The sequence below is a fragment of the Coffea arabica genome, chromosome 7c, assembly GCF_036785885.1.
Source record: "Coffea arabica cultivar ET-39 chromosome 7c, Coffea Arabica ET-39 HiFi, whole genome shotgun sequence".
Classification (NCBI taxonomy): domain Eukaryota; kingdom Viridiplantae; phylum Streptophyta; class Magnoliopsida; order Gentianales; family Rubiaceae; genus Coffea; species Coffea arabica.
The window spans coordinates 15,943,001-15,968,867 of record NC_092322.1 but is presented as its reverse complement, the minus strand read 5'-3'; the positions used below and the strand labels follow the sequence as shown (position 1 = coordinate 15,968,867).

Below are 25,867 nucleotides of genomic sequence, written 5' to 3'. Positions count from 1 at the left end.
CATAAGATATAACTGGAGTACTACCTATTATAGGTATATGCCTATTCACAAAGAGGGGAGGAGTATAATTAGTTAGTTGCATGCCTAGATTTGATATTTCAGAATAACCATTTCTCCCTTTAAGGTTTGTGACTTGCTCACTCTGAAACTGATTTTCTATAACAAATGATTGCTCATTGCAGTTCACTTGTGATGAACCAGCAGGCTGAACATCAGACAGATTGATTAAAGATGAATTCATTGCGAGCAAACAATGATTGTCAGTAGAATCAGAGGTATAATGAATTCCTCCAGCATTTTCTGGAGGAAAGCAAACATTTTTACCTCTGCAGTCAGTTGGCAGAATTAGATTCCTATCAATGTGATTTTGTGAAACACATGTTTCAACAAAGTGATTTTCACAAATGTCATTCTCACTGTTGATTCCAAAAGGAGAATATGGCTGAGAAACAGAAGAATCGATAGTAAACTTCATATGCTCAGTCAACATATTTAAGTTTGTCTTTTTGCTTCTTTCTAACATGCTTAGATCAAAAGCATAATCAAATATCTCATCAATCAATCTAAAACTTGAACTAAATTTTCTTTTTTTCTTCATTTTGAAACACAAAAGATCAAAATCTAATTTTACGATAAATACTATAAAGAAAGTAAGATACTAAGCAAAAAACACACGACAATGACAAAATCAAAGCATCCTAGAATAGCTAAAACTAACTAATATTTATAAATGACTACCTTAATAACCCAAACTACAATAATACTAAATTATGTAATTTTTCAATACATAAACAGCTAACAACATCAAATAGCATTTGAAATTAAAAACAGATAAAAAAATAAACATAAGCTAATCCGAAAAATAACCATCATAGCATAACATCAAACACATAGAGGTCCTTAATTAACGGAAGGCAATAGACAGATGCAAGAACAATGAAACTAAAAAATTGCAGTTCAAAATAGAAGGAGAGAAAATAGAAACATACCTATATTTTCTTTGCTCGACTGAATGTTGGCAAAAGTCGGGCAACATTTGAAATCAATAAAAACAGAGAAAAAAAATAAGCATAAGTTAATCGATAAATTACCATCATAATCATTCTTTTATGCATAATATCAAACACATGATAGTGTGTAATTAACGGAAGCCAATAATAAACAGGAGGGAAGAACATTCAAACTAAAAAAATTGCAACTCAAAAATAGGAAGAGAGAAAATAGAAACATACCTAGATTTTGTTTGCTCCTCTTCTGAATACCGGCAAAAGTGGGAAACAAAGGTATATATAACGCTGGAAATAGTAAGTTCTGAAAGCTGTACCATGGATGATAACTCGCTACAGCAGCCATACCTAAAATCAGCAGTTTTTGGGGGAAAAGAAGAATTCACGTGGATAAGGAGGATTTTTTGGGAGTCAATCGAAAGGAAGTACAATTAGTTGCCGGAGCAATTGGCAGAAAACTGAAGATTTAGTAGGCTCGCAGATTTTGGGGAAAAGAAATTTCAGTGACCTAATTTTTGGGGTAAAACAAAAATTCACGTGCGTATGGAGGAATTTGTGGGTTGCAATCAAAAGGAAGGACAATTAGTTGTTGAACGAATTCGTTGAAAACTGAAGATTTTGCAGGCTCATATAGCTGCCTATACTAATCGACGGAAAGGAAGAGGCTACGCGACGCAAAGAAAGAGGAAGGAAACTCTGCCTAAATGAAGAAGAACTTGACTGACTAATAAGACCGTTAAGTTGGTGTTGACTAACCTACATTATCAGCATCAGTCATACTAACGGCCATGACACAGGAACATTAGTTCTAACGGGTATGACTCCGTTAATTTATATTATAATTAGGAATATTTAATAAATATAATATAATTCAAAACACCCCATGTGATAAAAGGACACACAAATAGTCTACAACTATTTGGATTTGACTAGGAAAATATAAAAGGAATAATTTTAAATGGACAAAAATAACCCTAAATAGTTAGCAACTATTTAAAGAGCTAGTTTTCATAAAAGGATTCAATTGACCTTTCTCACCAACTAAAAACCAAACAAAAGAATCAAATGAAAATAATTAAACTATTTTTACCAATTAGCCCCTAAATAGTAAGGAACTATTAGGCCTTTGAACTTGAATACCAAGGCTCAAATAGACATTTCTCTCTCTTTAATGTCCAAAATAAAGAAATGAAATTTGTCTCCTCAAATGAGACCTTGACACTTGGCATCAATGGAGAACTTGAGTTGTTCTTTTATCTAGTCGGTCAAATGAAACCTTGACACTTGGCATCAATGGAGATCTTGAGTTGTTCTCTTATCTAGTTGGTAGATTAGGATTGCTATTTATTAGTAGAAGTGCCCGTCGTTTAAAGGGCTAAAAGACAACACTTAAGCCTAAGCCTCTGCCTAGTATAAATTAAACCATCTAGGCAGAGGCATCAAGACATGGTAAGAGAAGAGATATAGATAGAAAAAATGCCTCAAGTATATGCCATGAATGGAGGAAATGGACCTCAAAGCTATGCCCAAAACTCATCCTATCAGGTTGCTAGTTTAAACTGCAATTACCTCATTATAAATGTCTAAGGTCTATAAGACTTACGTAAAGATTTTATTTATTTTCTTTTGTTTTTTTGTGGCAGAGAGGAGCAGTAGACGTTGCAAAAGAACTTATCAAAGAAGAGATTGACAAAGAACTTGATGTCAAGCAACTTTCTTCAACCTCTGTGCATCCATTTCGCATAGCAGATTTTGGCTGTTCTACAGGACCAAATACATTTGTGGCCATGAAAGTGATAAGAGAAGCCCTGGAGGAAAAACTCAGAAAAGAGGGACTAGCATCTGAAGTCCCTGAGTTTCAAGTCTTTTTTAATGACCATATATCTAATGATTTCAACACACTTTTTGCTTCACTTCCGCCAGAGAGACACTACCTTGCAGCTGGAGTGCCTGGTGACTTCCACAAGGTTTTGCTCCCAAAGGCATCCCTTCATTTTGCTCACTCATCTTGCGCACTTCACTGGCTTTCAGATGTGCCAAAAGAGGTTACAGACAACACGTCCCCTGCATGGAACAAAGGAAAGATTCACCACGGAGGGGCCAAAAAGAAAGTTCTTGAGGTTTATGCATCTCAATTTGCAAATGACTTGGAGTCATTTCTGAATGCAAGGGCACACGAGCTAGTCGATGGAGGGCTGATGGCCCTTGTTATTCCTGCTGTCCCTGATGCCATCCGCGAATCTCAGACAACTATCGTCACAGAGAAAGAATTTGAAGTTCTAGGATCTTGCCTCATGGACTTGGCTAAGAAGGTTAGATTTCATTAGTTTCAGATCTTCTTCAACTAAGAACTCTATGTGAATACATCTCAATGCAGGGATGCAACATAGAATATTGATTTTTTTATCACTTGAATAATATTAAATTCGAATTATCATCTAATATATCCTAAATAGTTTTAGATAGTTAAATTATTCATTTTTTTTAATTCAAATGACATTTGCAATTCTTTTTTAACACTTCTATGAACCTGCGAGACAAGAGTTTTATTGGATCGGATCTTTGCAGGGAGGGGCAGCCACCCCCTCAAGAATTTTAAAAATTTTATTTTCCCTCTTATGAATTTTAAAAAGTCTATTTGTATTATAATTTAGCCTTAAGAAATTATTCTGATATTAATTACTTGCCCTTCTCCCCAAGCTTGAACATTGAGAATCTGGTATTCTGTGGAAATATTTTTGACATTTTACATTTGCCCCACAAAAAATTTCAAAATTTTTACTTGCAAATAGGGTTATGAATGAAGCTAATTGAGCCAAGCACTCAAGTTGTCAAACTTGTCTATCTATTCTAAAGAGTTTAAAATTGTACTTAAATTTAATTCATTTATTTATTACGCTGAATTTAGATGAGCTTCTATCAAGTCAAACTCAATTAAAATTTTCACATATAAATTTCATATACTATGTTAAGTCAGCCAAGCTCGATTTCAAATTTGAAATTTTATTGGATACAAAATATTGTTTGTGTTTGGTTTGATTAATTGGTGAACTAAGCGCAAATTAGCTTTTACTATTTCAACATCAATTCAAGTATAATATATAGTTTCGTTCGTTTTTCATTCCTATTTGCAAATATAAGACATTATTTTGATATTAAGTCCTTACCCTCTAAACTTATGTACTTATTTCGCTGAAATAAAAAGGTACAAAGTATTGGATGGAAGTGAGCTTCATATGTTCCATAAGATGGACAGAATAGAAATCATACCGGATAATTAAGGCTGGCCCAAAAGCGTCACAACAAGGCACCAATCTCTTTTTCCAACATTTCTTCTGATTAATAAAAATATCCAGGATGAAACAAAATGGATACAGGAAATCAACCAAATCAGGCATAATATACCAATGGCAGAGAATGAATGGAATACCTCCTTGGTCACGAGTAAGCTATTAACTATGTTCCATAATTTCTGAAACATGTCTTCAGCTTAAAAATAGCAGTTGCAAATCCATGAGTAGGAATTTTTAATTTTACAATTTCTTTATTTTTCATATACTATATAAGAATGAGTTTTGGTCGAAGTTTATCTTCGAATTTCGACCATAGTTTTGGCTAACAAAAAAAAAGTACTTTAAATACTAAGATGCACCTATTGCAGGGATTGGTCGATGAATTGAAAGTGGATATGTTCAACTTGCCACTATATCTCCCATCTCCTAATGAGATAAAGACCCTGATGAAGGCAAATGAACATCTAAATGTTCAGAGACTGGAGATATTAAGCATTCCAGGAAAGCATGTGGTTTTCTCCAACCCTAGTGGAATTGCTTTGTACTTCAGAGCTGCATTAGAGGGACTTCTAGTGAAACAATTTGGAAGTGATATCATGGATGAATTGTTTGAACTGTTTACGCAGAAACTTGCAGAGTCTTCCTCTCTCTTTAACCCTGAGAATCAGGATATGGTTGTTATTTTTGTCCTCCTCAAGCGAAAATTGAGAACATGAAACAAGTTTAGTGGACCTTATGGATTGTGCAGGCGTTGTTAGTTGCCGAAGGGCAACCCAAGAAATGGCTTTGAAACAGCTGCTCCTGACTGTGGAGCATTAGCTTGCATAATCAATCATATCTAGAAGCTATCCATTGTAATGGATGAATAAAAAAGAACTTATAATGGATGATTAACAAAGAATAAAATCTCACGTATCTTATTGTCCAACTATAAGCTTGGTTGACGACATCATGTTAGAATATATATTTTGTGTGGCCCAAATAACCACATATGATATTTCTAATGATTTGATTAAATATTTTCTTACTAATTTAAGGGACAAATTTGTATGTGAAAAATTCAATCGAGCTCAATTCGATAAAAGCTCATGTGAACTCAAAACAATGTATAAAGAAGCCAAATTAAACACAATTTTAGATTTTTTAGAATTGACTGTCACCCCCCATTTTTCGCGATGAAAAGCATGTTTACAAAAGATGTGATTTTTATTTTAAAATAAGTGAAAAAAGGCCTAAAATGGAACTTTAAAGAATGCGATAGTTTGGACCCAAAATTTAGTCTAAAAGGGTTTTTAAGAAAAATAGGAGTCGCCACTTGGTATTGAGTTTGGGTGTACCAAGTCACCAAAAAAAATATTTTTTGATAAAAATAAAAAATATATAAAATCCTTTTCAACAACTCCCGATTTTCGAAAACAAGAGAAAAATGAACTCGACAGTCACGATTGAAGAAACGGAAGGCAAAGGTATGATCAGCTCAAATCTAAGGCATCCTTTCAACCAAATCTAAGCTTGTTGCGTGATTTAGCTAGAATTTCTCTAATCTAACCCTTAAATTTATCACATTTGGATGTTTCCTACATGGATGCAAGTCTAAATTTATAGAAAGTATTGAAATGGACAAAATGTCCATTCAATGGTTTAATTGATATCGATCACATTAATTGCGAAGGCAAAAAATAATCCCTTGAAAGGATCACAAGTATGCAAAAGTGAAATTCAAAAGAAAAGAAAATTAAATTATATATATAAATATAAGTGATCAAGGAATAGGGAGTGCAATATAATGGGTATGGGAAGTAAAAACTCGTAACATAGTTTTCCTGTGTAGGGATTAACGGGGTATTTAAACTAAAATGTTATAATTGCCCATTTTCCATGTTCAAAAGATAAATTTTTTTAATCTAAATAAGCAAATGAACGAGCTTATTTTACAATTTCTTAAATGAGATGTAATCCTAAATGATATGATTAATACATATATAGGGTGGGGGATAATATAATAGGCAATATCATGCAAATGAGAAAATATCCTAAAACAAAAAATGCATGAAAATGTAATGAATGTCACACAAAAAATAAATCTAATGCGTGAACGACTTAAGGGTCTAGCGTTGAACTAATCCATTTGTAAAAGACCTTGCTAGCATTAGACTAGCAAGTAGGCGGAGAGAGAAGCCACAACTAGCGTTGGACTAGTGTGGTGAAGTCATGCATTAATAATACATAATAAAACGAATAAGGCATAAATTAAAACAAATAAACATATAAGAGCACGTAGCATGTAACACATAAAACATAATATCTAGATGTAAAAAACCTAAGGAAAGCGGATAAAGCACATAACACATAAATCACATAAACACGTAAACACGCAAAACCTATCTATTATAACGGGGAGTCTGACTACAATCTAAAATGGGAAAATATAAGAAAATAAACCTATCTATTCTATCTATTACAATAGTCTATCTAATTACAATTTTTTTTACAAAATATTACCTATCTATTACATCTTGAGGTATTTAAACACCTCCCAAATAATTATAAAATTAACTAAACAAACATAAGAAAATTTAAATAAACATTTGAATTAAATAAATAACAAAGCATGTAAAAATGTATAAACATATAGAAGCACGTAGGAGCACATAAAAGCACATAACTGACATTGAAATAATAATAGGAATACCTTTTTTTTGAAGTGGTGACTAAATGGACCCAAGTTGCCCTATTTATGCTCAAAATGAACAATAGAATTATGACACCAATTTAATTGAAAATAATAATAATAATAATAATAATAATAATAATAATAATAAGTACTAAATTCATATTAATATATCAAATATAAAGAAACTTAAGGACCTCTAAAATTACAAGTTGAATACATTCAAAAGTAACATAATTAGCTATTAAAGAAGAGAAATAATTGTAATAAAGAGAGTCAAAAAGTCATATGGGATTAAATTGAAAAAACTAGAAAATTTTGGGTCAAAAATATAAATTTCTTAAAATTTAGGGGTCAAAATTAAATAAAGATAAAGTTCAGAGACCAAATTACAATTAAAGTAAGGGCCTAAATGAAATAAATTTAAAATTTTTGGGTCACAATAAAACTATTCCAAAGATCAGGGGCTAAAATAAAAATTTTGGTTACTGATTTGGGCAAGAAGAAAGGTTCTGGGCCATTTATTTTTAATTGCTTGGGTTGGACGCCTTCGGCCCAAAAGAAAAATGCAGGCTATCTTTATTAAAAGAGAAACAAGCCGAAATGAAAAAAGTTTCCCCAAAGCCCAGATTAAAACCAAGAAAAGGAAACCTCTAGCCCAACTGAAAATGGGGCCTACCAAAAAATAAAACATTAGCCCATTCATTTTGTCTTTTCCTTCCTTTCTTTTCTTTTTCCTTCTCTTCTTCTTCTTCTTCTTTTTCCTTCTTCTTCCACTCCAGCAGGGCTGATGCCTCAGCCACTAGCGGCCATCAAGCCTCTGTTTAAACCCTCAAAAACCCCAAAATCTTGGCACCTCGGTTTAAATAAAATAACCCTACCAAGAAATTCGCGCGAACAATTACATATGACCAAAAAAACATACATTTTTCAGTTTCTCTTCAAAAATTGTAATTAATAATTGAAGCAAAAGCGTTAGAGAGTTTACAAATGAATGACTACCATCTTTATCTTTTGGGATAATTTCAGAGGGGAGGTTTCTGACTATTGTAGGAAGCTCCCTTCTAATTTAAAAAATTACACCTACCTCCCCTATGATTAGCATTTCAGTAACAATATAGACCCAATATGTTAACTTTCTCTTCAAAAATCCTAAAACACCCCTTTGTTACTTAGAATGGGGAAAAACAAACTAATAAATTTCTTTTACATTACAACTATTGTAAACGACATAACCATCACCCTAACGAACTCAATAAACCACTTCACCTTAATTCCCATATTCTTACAATTTTATAGCCTACTATTGCCGCCCCAAAGCTTCCCATGCAGATCAACTGTGACAATTAAAGTCTGCATTCAACCTAATATTTAGCCTCATTTCTTTTTTGCCTAATTCAATGTTTGAATTGACCAATGTCACTATTTAACCTTGTTGTTACTAAAATAATGTAATTTACCAAGAATACCAACACAGAGCAATTAAAAGTAACACTAGAGACCACATCCCATGTCTCTAGGCAAATTTGATTATAGTTTTATATCTCAAAATTCTTTTTTATATAATTGGTATAATATCATAACCTTCTTTAATCCACATTTCCTTTTTAGCTATCATTTTTATTTTCTTGTATGTACTCTGTATGACCGCCATCTTTTTCACCTTGACAACAAATATGATCCGACAACTTGTCATTTTGTAATTTCAATTCAATAATACTTATAAAAAAAAAAAAGAAAACAAAAAAGAGAGAGTGTGTCTATTTGTGAAAAAAGAGATGTAAGAGAAAGAAGGTAGGAGAAAGAGTCAGAAAGATAGAACTCAGAGTTTAGTTTGTGTGGCAACAGTTGTTTTAGAATAAAAGACTAGTTGTAATTGTAGAGTTTTTTTGTTTGTAGGAATTATTTATAAGTGAAGGATATTATAGTCATTTTACTACATGAAAGGAGGTTAGTGTAATTATTCAAATCTGAAGAGAGGTTAGTGAAATTGTCAAAAACCTCAGGGGAGGTTTTTGAAATTATCCCTTATCTTTTTAAAAGGTGAACATTAACGTTGACTAAATAATAATAATAATTATACAATCTTGACCTCTTGCTAATTGATTCTGAGTAGCTTTATTGAGATCAGAGGCAAATTGTGCAAAAGTTTCCAATTCAGCAAGTTGCACCAGTTCGAATATTAATTCGCCTTCTACTTGTTTCATGCCTTTAATTTAGTAGTAAACTCAACTCCACAAAGAGAGATATCCACACTAATAGCAGAGGAAAACTACACTACAAATATAATACAAAATAATCTCACTCTATCAAGAGTGATATGATAAAATGTAGTACTTACTTGGTATAAACTGGCACCATATAAACTTGAGTTGTTGAGGTATGTGCCTAGGGTATGATTCCATTATTTGTTTGATCCTTAAATTCAGTGGAACTAATGATATATTACAGTCTAAACAACCTTTGTTTTGTTGTTTATAACACAAAAGAATTAACACTTTGAGCCCCAAAAATATTCATCTTTTTTGGGTATAAGTAATCTAAAAAGCAATTATAATTGAGTGTCACGTGATTCCTCATGCTATGTATTAATTTACAAAAAAAAAAAAAAAAAAACTATTGCCCAAGTATGTATTTTTGTTGCAACAACATCTATACCAAGTAAAGAATGCATCTAGATCTTATAGTAAATAGATTTTGAGGAATTGTAGTAGTTTAATGATAGGTAATTAACTTAGGTTTAATAGTATCATCAAATCATCATAATCAATTAGATCTGAAAGAAGATAAAAAAATGTTAGTGACACCCCACTGACCTGTCAAGGTTAACCATCTATGGCTGGCTTAGTCTGCTCAAAAGCAGACAATTCAAGCGTGGAGAAATTTAGTAGAACAAGCTTAGAGGAACAGTAACTCTATTAGACTTGATATTGCTTCACGTAAAGCACACAAGATGATCTATGTGTATGAAGAACTTAGATCCAGTGGTCAAAGGAAAACTGTTAGAATTTTCCCTATTGTCAAATTCACAATTCAAATATATAGTACCTAACAGTTAGGGATAGAAAGGGTACAATTCACAATTCAAATATATAGTACCTAACAGTTAGGGATAGAAACGGTATGAAAAGAGATGGCAGGCCATTAAAAAAAAAAAAAGGGAAAGGATAACAATGGAGCCTTCTTCTTGAAAGAATGACCTAACCGAGGTTGCAACTTGCAACCCTTATATCTTTCCCTACCTAAGCACATAGGTGAGAGGATCAAACTCTTAACTTAAATGGAATTTTGGAAAGGAAAAGAAAAAAAAACACAAAAGATATTGTCTACTAATAAAAAATAATTCACAGTCGAGAGGGACATTGGAGTATAGGTATCAACGATGCATGTGCAATGTATATGGGAAGTGCGCTAGAATCGGGTGAAACTCTTTTTTTTTTTTTTCCAATTTTTTATTTTATTATTTTTCAAGATCTTAACTGTGATCCTTTTCACATCAAGATGCTTAAATGAATAGATGTCTATATTATACTTTTATATGGATCCTATGTAGATATGTACAATTTTATTTATTGTGGATGATAAGGGAATGATCGAGGATGCAAAATCAAGTATTTGAATGGGACATTTGGTAGATGAAAATTGAAATAATTAAACAAAAAATGCACTGTTTAACCACTAAGAGATATTATTTAACCAAAAAAAAATGAAAAACAAACATAGTAATATCCTTAAAAATAATATTTATGTAGATCAACTAACTAATAACTTCTTCATAACTCAAAAGTTAGATGGAGGGGAAAGGGGAATGGGAGAGACTAATTGGAATTGCAATCTTATTTTATAGAGCAAAACTCAAATCAGACTTCTAATTGGACGTATTTCTTTTTCTTCCATCGCGTGATTTTCTGTGGTAGCAGAATCGGATATCTGAAGCCAATTTTCTGAACCAATGCACCGTATGCCTATCAATTCCCATCTCCTACTCTACTTTTTGTATTGGCCTCACTAGATTGAGGGCACGGGGGCAGCAACAAGACTGATTTGTATTCATGAGTTTTGATATTCCCTAATCTACTCATGAGTTTTTACATTCCATAATCACAGGAGTCACTTGTATTCTTGAGTTTTGACATTCCCTAATCTGCAAGCATTTCCTTGTAATTCACCACTAGCACGGAGAATGATCACCAGAAGAAGCATTTTAGGAGACCTGTTTTACACAAAAGTGTTTGATTTCTAGATTTTGGGGTTTCCAAACCTCCATAATTTATCACAAGAAGCATTTTACGAGACCTCTTTGGGCAGAGTGTCTGATCATTTCAAGACTCTGGGGATTCCAAACCTTGCAAATAATACTGTACCTAGTCTTCCTTTCTTTTCTTTTCTTTATTTTTTTTTTGTTTTGTAATGAAAGGAAATATGTGCCTAGTCTTCATTGTTGTGAAGTCAATGAAACCATCCAGCATCATCATGTTGACTACACCTATACTGGGAGTGCAAATGAATCGAGCCGCTCGATTCGAACTTGAGTCGAGATCGAGCTGGTCGAGTCAAAATCGAGCTCGAGCTCGAGCTCAAAACATTAAACTCGGCTCGCGAGCTCGAATATATATATATATATTTTTTTTATTTTAATAGTAAAATTACATAAATATCCTTAATATTTTATTATTTATTAAGAAAAAATATTATTTTATTTATTTTTTTAAAAAATAAAATAATTATTTTTATTTTTTTCGAGCTCAAGCTCGGCTTAAATCGAGTCGAGCTCGAGCTTCAAAATTACTAGCTCGTCGAGCTTGAGTTCGAGTTCGAGTTCGATGAAATTAAGTTAAGGCTCGACTCGATAAGGCTAAAACTCGACTCGGCTCGACTCGTTTGCAGCCCTACCTATACATTGTCTACACTATTCCATACTTTTTTAAGTTCTAAGGGGGGTTTCTGACTTTAGTGTTTCTCCTTTTGGATCTCACTAGTTTGCCCACGATTTCAGGATTTCTAGCTTAACTACGATTCGGATGGATAAATGTGGAATATGCAACATGTAAATATGTAAATTATGTTATTAATATATAGGTTCTTCATCAGGACTGATAGTATATCATTTAATTTTATTAGGATATTTTTTATCAACGAACGGGCTAAATCCACCCATCATATCCACAATAGACATCCTATTTACCAATGTGACATTGAAGCCCTTAACATTTAATAGGTTTTTCCTTCTAACTTTGTTTACTCCAAACTTTTTTTTTGGTTTACTCAAATTTTATGCTTTTACGCAATGGAAATAATTTGCCTTGCATTATTCTTGTAACTATTTATTCCATTCTAATAGCTTTCAAATATATTCCAATTTTATACTCTTTTTTATATATAAAAGCTATTTAATGACAGCGAATTTCCCCACAAGATTTTCTTTAGATATTTTTTGGCCTCTCCAAATATGCAAAATATAAAAAAATTTGACTTTTCATTATGTACCAATTAGATTTTGCCAAACTATGAATAATTATTGTAAAACATAAAAACTAATGTTTTGACATTTACGTAATGTCCCAGCGAGGTTTTGATTATTATATGACAAAATAGTGCTGCTAGTCTAATGTATCAATAGATGATCCTTTTGTACTTTCTGAGTGTTAAGGACCAGAATTTTGTGGATAATTCATGTGAGAAAAAAATGTATGTGAGAACCCTGAAAATAGACATATAAATATCAGTGCATATTTTATTTGCATTTTAATTCTTTAATAAATTTTAGCACTAAGTCCAATTGTTTTTAAATATGTACGTAGAAATAAACGTTAGGTGCAAAATAAAAGAATTGTGCTAAACTACTAAACTTCTTAGTTTTGTTACATTAACTTCATATTTCAATGGTAAACTATTTCATTGATCTAATAATTAATTTCTTTGAATTCTAGTATTGTAATTAATTGTTTTGAAATAAAAGTGTAAAGATAATTTCTATGTAATAAATAATATAATTGTGCCAATATTGAATGATTCAGTTTTGCTATACTAAATTAATATTTCTTGAGTTGGATTAATTCTATTACTTTAAAATAAATTCTTTGATTTCCGATAACTAGTTTTAATCGTTAATAATGTTAAATGTTAATAGGAATTTCCGCGTTAAAATGAAAACCAATGAATTTTAGATAAATATGATACTAATATACTAAACATACTTAAGACGTGAAAATTTCGATAATTATAGTCTTATCCTTCTTTGTTTTCACAATAAGTGCGTAAAAATAATTTTTATGTGCAAACTGACACCCTTGGATTAAATTATTGTTTCACTTGACTTTATATTACTAAAACGATAAATTTCGAGTTAGATTAACTCTAATTCTTGAGATATAATAATTGGAAATTCTAATAACTAATTCAATCGCTAAATAATATAAGAATTACTAGGAACCTTAATATTCAAGTTTAATCGATTATTATTCGATAAAAATGGTTTAGCTATATTAGGATATGATTAGACGTTCAAATCACACTTGGGGATAATTTTTAGAATTAAGTCGGAATTGAGAAATTAAGTTGAGGTTAGGAAGCAAAGTGAAAAGACTAAAATACCCTTACAATTCCATGCAAACCAAACAAGACTTCTGACCGCAAGTCCAATCACCGCATCTATTATCAATTCGATACGCAACCAATTCTTATACGCAATCCTTTCTCGTAAACCACGGCACCACAATACCATTTGCTCTATTTCACATGCTATTTCACAATCTAAAACCGCAATTCCAATTTCTTCTCGGCACAAGCAAACCGCAAACCATTTCTTTCTTGATACCGAGATACCACTCTTCACCAAATCTCATTTCCTCTGCACAACTCCACCGAAACCACTGCAATTCCTCATCCACGGCTTAGCTTCTCATTTCGGCAACTCCAACACTTCATAATACCATTTCAATTCACATCACTCCTTGTCTCGGTATCATCGACAGGAGCAAGAACCGAGCTGTTTAATTTCTTTTGCTCCTTTCTGTCCGCAAACTAGAGAGAGAGGAGAGAGTCTAGCTGAGCATCGTCCTTCTAACCGTGAGCTGGTGAAGGGACTGAGGGCTGAACTTTCTCCATTCCAGCCGCCACCCAGAGCAAGGGAGAGAGAGAGCTAGTGGTCTGCATTTTTGGGCTGCCGAAGGGAGGAGGATTATTTCTGCTGCTAACCGTGTGTGTGAGCTCCATTTGAGGTAACTTCTGAGCTGAAATTAGTTGGTTATAGGCAAGTGAGGTCAGCTATGGACTTGCATGTGGTGCTTGTGAGGTTAGATGAGGATTTGTGACTTAAGAAATCTGATTTGGAAAAGAATTAAAGCTGTCGAAAGTTTGAAGCTGGAATTGCAGCTTGTTTCTGGAAATTTGCTGGAAAATGGTTGACTTTCACTTGGGTAGGTGCTTGACTAATTAAAATCAGAAGGTTAAGCTTTGCATGAAATTATCAGACCGGCTAAGCAAGAGAAATAAAATAAAAAGAAACCGAATCTGCTACATGCATGTTTCATCCGAGACTTGTTGGAAAATTCTGGAATTGTGGATGATAGTAGTTGCTGTCCGAACTTGATTTAAACCAGAGCTGATAGTAATTCCATTAATTAGTCATGCATGTTGGTTTTGAGTACTTAATACAAGGTTTCAGCTGAAGAAAATCCAGATTTGCGTCTAACTTAGCTGCTGGAAATTTTCTGGAATAGCCGAGAGACTTCATGTTTGTTTGCATTTGTAATTGCTGTCAAGTGGAAAATTTTGTTATGAATTGCATATAGATTGTTAGCTTTAAGTATTAAGTGAAGCTTAATGGAAGAAAATCTGAGGAAAAGTTGAATTGTGGATTGAAACCGAGGGAAATTTTCTGCTGCAAAATATTCCAGCTTGGTCGAGAGAAGGAAGTGAGCATTTAACTAGTTTTGTTTTCGAATTTCAATTCAGATTTTCGTATTGGATGTTTAAGATTTGCTTGAGGCTTGCTAATCACCTGTTGCATGTTGAGCTGAGGTAAGAATTGAAGAAAACTAGGAACAAAAGCGATATAAATAAACTATCAATTGCTGGCAAATTTTATCTTAGCTGATGACAGATTTATGGGGACTTTTTGGTGGAATAATTTATGGGAATTAAGCGTTATTTGCTTTGATATATGCTGGTATGAATGTCATACTTAAATGTATGATGGTTTGAATAAGAGTCTTATGGTTTTCAAAGAGGAAAAGGAGTTTTTCACAAGTGAAAAATGAGTTTCCAGATTTTCGGATTTCTCTGACCAGTCTCAGTAAAATGCTTATATCTTGGTGTAGGAAAATCCGATTGAGGTGCCGTCAGTGGCATTTGAAACTAGAGTCATGGGCCTTTGTTTTGTAGAAATTTCATATTTTTCCTCCATTTGTACTGTTGTCCGTGATTCCTCAAAGTAGGCTGTCCTGTTTGAATGTCCTGTTTCCTCAGGAAACAGAATTCTTGACTTGGATAGAATATTTGGCCATTTGTAATTTGAATCTCTGAAAAGTGTCTTCTGGGATGTGATAGTATTTAAAAATCTATTCTACAACAGTATAACTTTCATAATTGTTTTGATTTGTGGAACATGAACTAAAGCAATTTTTGAAGGAAAATATTTTTCCAGCATGACCGAACTGGTTGGGACTTTTGGTGAGTTTATTTGCTGGATTTGTGTATTATTTGCTTTAGCTTGGTTTGGACAGATTATAATCTATATGTATAGTGATTCTAGCAAATAAAAGTGGAAAGTTTAATGGATATTTTAGATTCTTGGAATCATTTGGATCTCAAGTTGGTTGTAGTTTTTGTTCTTGTTTTGAATGAATTGGTATTTGAAAGTGTGTATTGGTTGTCAAGAGCTAATGATTGATGAAACCCTTGGCCATTTGAATGACTTTATAAGTACTACTGGATGATGAAAGTTAATTACTGGAATGTCTTGGAGGCCTTACTTTTATTTTTATTTGCTTATGATGGGCTTGCTGAAACCAAGTGCTAATGATTGATGAAGCCTTGGTTGATCATTTTATTTTATTCAGAAATGCACTTGTTGAAATCTAGGGCTAATGATTGACGAAGCCCTAGTAATTTGATATGTGATTTTTGCCATATTTTGATCCATATTATGATTTCGAAACGGAATCGGAGCTGTGGAAGTTGTATCGACCTTGCGAACTCGAGTAACTGTGATCAAATTAATCAAAAAATATTTTTCCAGCTAGTATTATATTATAAAACTCCATATCTAGTGTTTTGCCTAAAACTTTCCAACTCGATAATTTCCTTTAGCTTAAACTAGCCTTGATAGCTATAGTAAATAAGTTCTATAGTTTTTGAAAACTCTAAGTCTTATTTTAATTCCTTTTCTTTCCTTAAGCTTTGCACTTGGATAGTTAACTATAGGAAAAGTTCCAAAATACGAGTTTTACTAATTTTAGTGAAAAGCTTGGGAAACTTGCTCGGCAAGAAACCCTATTTTAGGAAAAATAGTTTTTAAGGATAATTTCTGCAAAATCCGTAACTTTAGAGGAATGTTCAAAGTAACTTTCTAACATTGATATTAAGAGGTTTGTCGACTTATTTCAAGAAAATAATACTAGTTACCTTTTATAAGGAAAAGTATCTTAAAGAAAACTATAAAAACATTTCTTCTACTTTTGCCAAGTTTCAACCTAAGTAGATCTTTGAATTTACTTCAAAACGATAAACTAGTTATATACTCGATAAACCTTTATAGTTATAAACCTGGAACTTGAATAGAAATTGAAAGTGTTATATTTGTACTTTAAAGGTCAAACTTGATTTTAATAATTTTAAATAAAAGGCGCAGAAAACTTGTTTGGCAAGAAATCTTATTCAAAGCAAATAAGTTCTGGTTTGCACCTCTAGAAAGAAAGAAATCCTATGAAGTATTTCATCACTTTCACTAGTTTAACTCTAGGGAAATTGTTAATTTATTTGGAGTAGATAAACTAGTTATATACCAGATAACTTTGTATTTATAAACCAAGAACCGTACAACAACACTTATAGTTTTAAATTCTGGATTTCTAGGGTATAGCGAGGACGTGGAATTTTGAATCCCAGCTTGAACTCTGAACTTCACTTTTGGGTGAGTGTCCTTGCCTGTTCTATGCTTACCTGCTTAAAGTACCTTCTTGACTTGATATGTGATAATTTGAAAAATTGGTTTCTGATCCATCGAAGTGAGCTGTGTGTACTTTATCGCACTAGCCGTTCGAGTGGTGACTTGTGCAAAAAACATTTTCTCCTGAATCCATAAATCTAAATGTAGTTGCGTCGTTGGGTGAATCCCTCGGCTTCTGTATCTAACTACCATAAATCTAAATGTAGTTGCGTCGTTGGGTGAATCCCTCGGCTTCTGTATCTCGGCTTCTGTATCCAACTACCATAAATCTAAAATGTAGTTGCGTCGTTGGGTGAATCCCTCGACTTCTGTATCCAACTACTGTGACGGGTATATCTCGAGGATACTACGTCCTTAGTCGGTGAGCGGGCCTGGGACAGGGGTATGAATGGTGACGGGTTAGGATTAAAATAAGTGGATCTACATGGACTATAAGTAGTGAAAGTTGACGGAGGGTCAACTGCGATGGTATCTGATCAAGCGTGGAAAATGGCTCCTGAGAGCCCCTGTATCCTACCTTGTGCTGTTACACGCTTTCCTAACTGTTCAATTTGATTAAATTATTACTCGCTGTTTGATTTATGTGATTGCATGTTTGGGGCACCACTGAGCTTTAGCTCACCCCACGTTTATTGTTTTCCTTAACAGGTTCTGGTAACTGAAAGCGGAATGCTTACTTATGTTTTTCTTCTGGACTGTATTTGAATACTATAACTTATTCTGTGTGTGACGCCCCACATCTCCCTAAGGCGGACCAAAGGGTATCCGCGGACGCCTGCCCAACTCTCGCCAGGACTCAAGCAATTCCATTCAATTTAAAACCGAATTAAGCACTTCGATGAGAGCAACATGAATACAATAATGCGGAAGCGTTCAAGCTTAATAAGTCACTTAATGTATAACCAGTACATCGGGTAATCATGAAACGACTTCAATTCAAAGTACACATCAGGGCCCAAACTTTTCAAGTTTACAATTTCCAAAAGTACAACCCAAACCAGGGCCTAGTCAAAATATATAACAGGAGTCTTAACAAAATTACAACGGATGATTTCTCCATATTTCTCCAAGAGTCGGTCCTGTTAAGGAAAACAAAACTATAGGGTGAGCTAAACGCTCGTGAGGCCAAGAACACACATGCAAGCACTTAGTCAAATAACAATCCCAGATTTAATAAATAAAGCCATGTCTTTTCAATAATCAATCAATCAAACAGGAAAAGTAATCAGAAACAATTCAAGGATATAGTAGCTCTCAGGAGCTAAGTTCCACTCGATCTGCCGTTGTCATTCGTATACCTTCCCGCATTGACCCTCCTGTCAACCGGGTCGGTATTTCCATTTCCGTAGATCACCACTTACTTCCCTCCGTCCACCGTACACCCCAAGGGCCCACAAGTCTATTTTTAGGGCGATACTCGACGAGTATGCCAAGCAAGACCTCTTATTAGGTCGAGCTTATGTGTATCTCATGGCTCGTCCAAATCCCCGACCAAGCCCATTGCTGGCTCGAATCTAAGGACGGCCTATGAGTTTGGGCGTCCCCCATTCATTGGAAGGTCGAGGAGGTTCACTCCAACGACACAAGCATTCATGACATAACATTGCATTTCATTCATTCATTCAATACATTTCATTCATTCATTTGAAAGTAGAACGAGTGCGATAAAGTACGCACCCGCCCTTATTTTTAAAACTTTCAACAAATACCACAATTAAGCAAGTATCAAAGTTCACACACTTGACACTCACCGAGCAATTCAATAAGAATTATTTTCCGGAAGTTCAAGTGTCCACGGTGAGATCCTCTTGAAGGTCTCCTTGCGCGCCTGGCAATTTAATAGTGGATAATCACACAATTAACCCACTTATCAAGAAAGATTGTACACTAGTACAATCTAAGAATTATTTGCAAAAAGGAACCTCAATTTCACGTAAATCGAGGTTCGACTTGCCTTTTATTAGGTACAATATTATTTGAGTTTTTATCTTGAAAATCGTAAGCAAAACGTTTAAGAATATCGAAAAAAAATAAAGAGTTCTTGAAAAACTCTATTTCTTTGAAGTTGGAAAATTTTTCAGTTTTACGATAAATCTTTGAAAAATCGTAACTCGCTCGATATAAGTCGAGAATTGGAAAACTTTATACCGTTGGAAACCTCTTAGAGTGTACTATAAGTTCCTAGAAGACACTTTTCCATGAATCAAAGTGAAAAGTGGTCAAAAATGAGCTTGAAGATGCAGGGTTGGTTCACAAGGCAGAATGAAGTTGGATTTTGGCCAACTTTGAAAATTCGGCACGATTCGCACGTTGTAAACCGGCCTCTGAAATTTTCAGCTCAATTAGTGTTGCAAGTGAAGTGTAGGACAAAACAAGCGGATCAAAAATCGGAGTTTCGAGCACCGAGATACGGTAGCCCGAAGTTGAGCAAATTCAAGACTGGATGAGAATTTTCCAGATTTGAACCTCTAACTTTAGTAATTCAATTGGGTATCGAAACGAACTTGAATCGGCACCAAAATTGGCAGTGTTTCAATACTATATGGAAGGTATCTCTCTATCGAATTTCGGGGAAAAATACCTTCGGCAAGGTCGTTAATTTAGCCAACCAAAGTTCAAGAAAAATCCTAAGGCAAACTGCCTTTGACTTTCATTTTCCAAAATTCCAATCGTTTAACCAAGAAAGTTATCCAACCATGGTTCATTTGTGAAATAAGGGTCTAAGATATACCCATGATACCTTTGGTAAGTGTTTAATATCAAAAACATCAACTAACAAGTTCACTCCAAGATTTTGTTCCAAACCAGTCCAAAGATTAGGGTTTTCCAAAACAGAGCAGTCCACTTGTTTCAGTCACAACTCAGTCATTATAGCTCGAAATTGAGCATGGCTTACGCCGTTGGAAAATGCATTCATAGAGTTAAAATATCACAGAAGAAACCATTTCCAAATTCGGCACCCATCTGGTTCAAATTCGGGCATCAAGTTGCTGCCTGAACACTTCATTCCAGAAGAACAGAGTAACAGGACAGCGAACTTAAAACATTTGGTTCGGCTTGCTCACAAAGAATCAGAACGTGAAATTATATACCAAATTAAAGCTAGGAATGTCTAGTTTCAAACGCCACCGACGGCACATGATTTCGACATCCGAGGACAGAGTTATAGCCAAAATACTACTGCTGGTCAGAGCATACGCGAATCAGTTTTCCAGATTTGCTGGTTTCTAAAAAAAAATTCATTTGCCCATTCAAACCTCATTATTTTTCAATGAAATTTTTCACACATCTAATACATCCTACAAACATCCAATTCAAGCAATTAAACCATTAAAATTGGCCTGGAAATGGCCGAACATGGCAGGGGCAAAATTGGAAATTTTAGCTTCTTACACCCAATGAAGTTCCTACCAATTACCCACCACTAATGCATCATTAATATCACTAAACCAACAATATAATCACCATCAATCATCACATCAGCAACAACAACCCAAGTGTGGGAATTCCAAGAGCCCACAATCACATTTTTACACCATAAACAAGTAACTAAGTGCATGCATGAGCTTAATCTTGTCATATAATCTCCAAAAGATAAGAATCCAAGGGTTGATCATTACCTACTCCTTTGGTTTGCAAGGTCAGAATTTTCGGCCCTCTTGAAGCTCCAAGAAACCGTGAAAGCTCCCCTCCTCCTTAGCTAGATATAATCTCCAAGAGGTTTGCTAAGAGATCTCCAAGTTTGGTGTGATTTGGGTGGATTTTAGTGCATGGATTGAAGATGAAAAATGAAGAACAATGGAGAGTTCTTCTCCTTTCTTGTTGCTCGGCCAAGTGAGGTGAGGAGAGAGAGAGTGCTGATGCAATTGGCTTCCAAAGGAAGATTCTTTGTGTGGTGCAAAATGCACCTCAAAGTCAACTTGAAATAGTGCAATTTAGGGTGCGTTTGGACTCGATTTTCTCGCGCGTTTGGTTCACTAGTGCACTAAACCTCCAAGGCATATATATTCTTGTAAATATTATTCACTCTTAATTGTCCCGAAATAAGGGTCTAAAGTCCTTCAATTGAAGTCGCGCGTGTGAAAACGCGTACCGTCAAATTTTACCGCTATAACGCGGAACTTTCGAAAATTCCTATAACGATTGCACTACTAACTATCACTTGAATATTTATTCATAAGATTACCTATTTTAGGACCATAGTACAAGCCCCAATATTCCAAGCTTATTGGGCTACTACGCGGATAAAATCTCCAAGTACTATTCACTATTTTTACTAAACGCGCTCTAGGAAATTAATTTTCGAAATGAATCATTTTAAAATATAACGAAGATATACTACCACTTATTTAGGTCTAATAAGACTAGAAAATATTTCTTGGAAATAAAATCCAATTAAATAATTTATTAAGCCATAAATTAGGCATAAAATAATAGTTTTTGCGAGTCCTCACACTGTGGGCTGTAATGTGTTATTTGGGATAATGTATTTTCCTTTTTGGGTTGCCACTTGAAGGTGGAAAATGTGTAAACCCTAATTCGATTACTTGGCTTGTAAGCTTGTATTAGGGATTTATGTATTTATCTATCTGGTTGGGTACGACTTATACTTCGGTACGTAGCTCGTAGGTCGTTTAAGGGCCTCGACTGGTTATTTTTATCATTGTTATCTCTTAAGTTAATGGGGCTTTAGGTATGATTCTATTTGGGAAAAGTTGTTTTGTAATAGATTAGTTTATTTTTCGAAAGGTTTCGGGTTAGATTGCTCACATGAGTCCTGGCGAGAGTTGGGCAGACGGCCCGCCAACCCTTTGGTTCGCCTCAGGGGGAAGTGGGGTTGCCACAGGTGGTATCAGAGCTCTTATCGAGCTCAAACCGGGAAAAGGTTCTCGGACTGTGGGGATTGGCTTGTTAAGTGTGGAACAAAAGTCTATAGTTGGGGATATTAGATATGTATGTTGGGTAGGAATCTCAAATGTAGGTGATTCATGCATGGGACTGGCCAGCCTGAGTTGTGAATTATCTTATTTTCGGATTCTTGTACCCGAGTACTAAATATTACATTTAATGGAGTATTTGCAATTGAAAAGAATTCAGTATATCATATTATGATGTGACTAGAAACCATGATTAAGTTTGGAAAGGAATTAAAGAGACCAATGTTAGCTTTTGGAAGTTAAAAGTGAAAAAGCTTTATTGGTGGCCTTACTAGCCTTTATGATAGTAAATGAACTTTATACCATCCCTTATCCAAAATGTGGCTTTAGATCTAGAATCTGAGTGAAATGGTAGTTCAAGTAAGAGCTATGCAGTTGTGAGTGGCTTTAGACCTGGGGAAAGGATAAGTTTGATGAATTTATCATGTGGTTAGTATGCTACCATTTGCAAATAACTAGAGGTGAGTTCTAGATGACATTGTGGTCTTTAAGTTTTATTGGAGGATTATTGGGGCTACTGTTCGACAGGATAAAGATAACTAGTTGTTAGGATATTAGAAAAGCCAATGTATGAAATGTTTGAGATCATTTAGAACACTTAAGAGTCAATGATGTACTTAAGTAATGAGCATATTATTTGATTTAATATTAGACGTAGTAGATCTACATTTTACTAAGGAAATTTGATTAGTGTTACTAAGGGGGTCTAGTGGGATTGTCCAGGACTAAACTAATGAAGGTTAAGTTGAATCTAAACTAAGGGTTAGGCTATTAGCTATATGGTTATAATAATTTGTATATTGTTGTATTATTTCCTTTCATGCTTATAAAGATTGAAGTTGAGTTATGTATGAAAATGTTGAATGTATACATGACTTATCTAGTTTTTGAAGTTGTATGAATTTGGTATGCAATGTGACTTATATTGTGAGTATATAATTTGATGATTACGTGTTTAATTTTTGTAAACGCTGTAATAATTATTAGTCCCGGAAATTAAATAATTACTAACCTGAGTGAAATTTTGGTAACCAAAGTGGTGTATAGAACTATGAGATTAAGAAAAAAATAATAATAATATATGGAGTAGGTGGTGATTATTAGGGCAATCATGTCTTGGTAAATCGTAGCAGTTTATGAGTTAAAGAAATAGTTATCGTATCATGTATACAAGTTGTTGATGTAACCATTAGTAATAACCAGAATTAGGAAAGGGTAAGAACATGAATAAAATTTAAAAGTTAGTAAACTCGATCTATTTATCAGCTCATACCTTTAGAAGAAAGGTTAGACCAACGTTGAAGTAATGACTTGATAGATCCAGTGAATGAAAAAAAAAAAAGAAATAAACTGAACTTTTGTGAATAAAGGTAGGAATTTCAAGGATTTACCAACTCTATTACGGATAGAAATCAATAGGATGGGATGTTGGAGTCGGAACTTTGCCATGTTTGGATATTGAATGCACTTAAAAAAGAGATTTGTTTGATTTCTGATTAGAGTGTACTTGAGCTTGATATATGTTGTAATTGACTTTGTTTTGTGATGTAATTAAATTGATCATGAATTTGCTTGGTATTAATGATATATATGGAGTGAAATTAACCGCAATCGTATGTATGCATAATTGGTTATTACTTATTTTAAATCAACTTGTTGTGAGAAATATAGAGCTTAGGGAGCGATAATGTCAGATTGATAATGCTATCTTGGGTGAAAATTTTTAATTAAGTATGACGCGCAGATAAATTGTAAATTCAAGTAGTTGAACTTTTATATACTTTGGGAAGCATTCGATTCGACACTTAAATTACGGAGAAAACACTAAGACAAATTCCTTTAGTTAAGGTTTCGTGGCAAACATGAATGATTAGACGAAGTGATGTGGAAATGGAAGATAAAATACGGAAAGAATAACCGGAAATCTCTATGAGTAAAAGTGTGAAATTTTGACTATCAAGATCAGAACCAATTTCTTTTCTTCTCGTCCTCCATTCGAATAACCATTTTATTTATATATGTATATAGACCACAATTTTTCCAAATATGTAGTTAATATCCGGTTATTAGTCACGAAAGGTACGTAAAATTTTGAAAGTTGAGCCTTTAATGATGTATAATTGTTTCAGGAGCTAATGGTAGACAGACTTCGACAAAGGTGCTATCAATGGGAATGTAGAAGGAACCCACCCACGTAGCTACCCCTATTGACCATATGACTGATACCTTAGAACGGTTGGTGGAGTACCAAAAGCTTTAGGCCAATCAGCTAACCTAGGAACCAAAAGAGTTGCGAAAATGGAGTGACTCTTGAAATTCGTCTATCTAGGTTTCATGGGGAAATCTGACCTCAAAATAATAAGACTGAATCGAAGGAATACAACAAGGCTCTAGTGAGAATCAGCAGTATGATTGTTGTTTTAAACAATGTTGAAGGTAAGTATTGAATAGTGCACTAAGACATGAAATTTTTTTTTGGGATAAGGCTTCCTTATTCTATCGTGATGGTGATTAACGATGGTAATCTCGGTGACACTTAAGCACTCGCTGGATTAAGCAGGAAGTAGTAAGGTTTATATTTTGGAGTAACCATCAGTAAAAGGATGAAAGAGTAGTACGGCTCAAGCTTCCAGTATGAATAGTTGCTTACTTCGATCCTGTGATTTGTCTGGCAGGCTAGCTAATTGATTTAAGCCAACTAGTAAGATGACAACTTTGGAAGACATGCGTAAGGAAATGGACATTCTCCGAAGTGAGGTAGAATTTCAAAAGAAATTGGCTGATTACTGGGAAGGACGATGGAAACAAGAATATGCAGAGAAAATTGAGCTGCTACGCCAGAACGTAGAACCGGAGAAGAAACATAAGAAAAATCCCCGAAATGTTCAGGCCGCCACCACTCATGCAAAATGTGGGTATTGTAGGAAAGCTGGTCATACCGAGAAGGAATGCTGGAAAAAGGGAGGAAAGTGCTTGAGGTGCGGTAGTACCAAGCACAAGATTTCGGAATGCCCTAGAGCATTTACAAAGAGAAAGTACTCAGCAGATAACTAAGTCCGCTACAGATCGACCATGTGCCAGATGAAAGTAATTCGTGTTAATGACCATGAACGGTGTCCTAGTAGTGAATGTTTCACAAATCAAGAGGGTTTGACCTCACTCGAGGAATAGAGGTTATAGTTACCCTAAACTAGAATAGCACTTTTGGAGTTTGAGATCTTCCGCTATGAATTATATGTACGCTACGAATTGTATGTACACTATGAATATCCTTTATTTTAGTTACTTTGCTATTAGAAATATTCTAGAATAGTGCAACATATATATATGAATCAAATATACACGATATGTATATTGTAATTTGAGCAATTTGAATACATTATATAGTTGAATAAATTACATGACTAATTAATTCTTCTTAAAGCCAAACGGGTGGAAACCTACTAAATTGATATAAGCAAAAAATTTTCGAGGTACACATAAATTAGAACCAACGAAATTTTTAGTCAACGCGTGAGACAATAAGAATATGGCCTTGTAGCAAATAAATGATCTAAAACGAAATGACCGAACTAATCTTGGGAACTAGAAAAAGAGATGCAAAAAAGTACCCCGACCTATTTCTTGAGAAAGTAAGAATTTTGAGGACAAAATTCATTTTAAGGAGGGGAGGATGTGAGAACCCTGAAAATAGACATATAAATATCAGTGCATATTTTATTTGCATTTTAATTCTTTAATAAATTTTAGCACTAAGTCCAATTGTTTTTAAATAAGTACGTAGAAAT

The 25,867-nt window shown here is 34.1% G+C and overlaps 1 protein-coding gene across 1 annotated transcript; it reads left to right on the top strand.

The window, feature by feature from the left end:
* Positions 1 to 2,401: 2,401 nt before the first annotated feature.
* On the top strand, positions 2,402 to 5,228 carry LOC113698649 (loganic acid O-methyltransferase-like). Its single transcript, XM_027218529.2, has 3 exons — positions 2,402 to 2,552; positions 2,651 to 3,319; positions 4,669 to 5,228. Exons 1-3 carry the CDS (start codon positions 2,484 to 2,486, stop codon positions 5,014 to 5,016), a joined length of 1,086 nt encoding a protein of 361 aa, XP_027074330.1. The 5' UTR covers positions 2,402 to 2,483; the 3' UTR covers positions 5,017 to 5,228.
* The last annotated feature ends 20,639 nt before the right edge of the window (positions 5,229 to 25,867 follow it).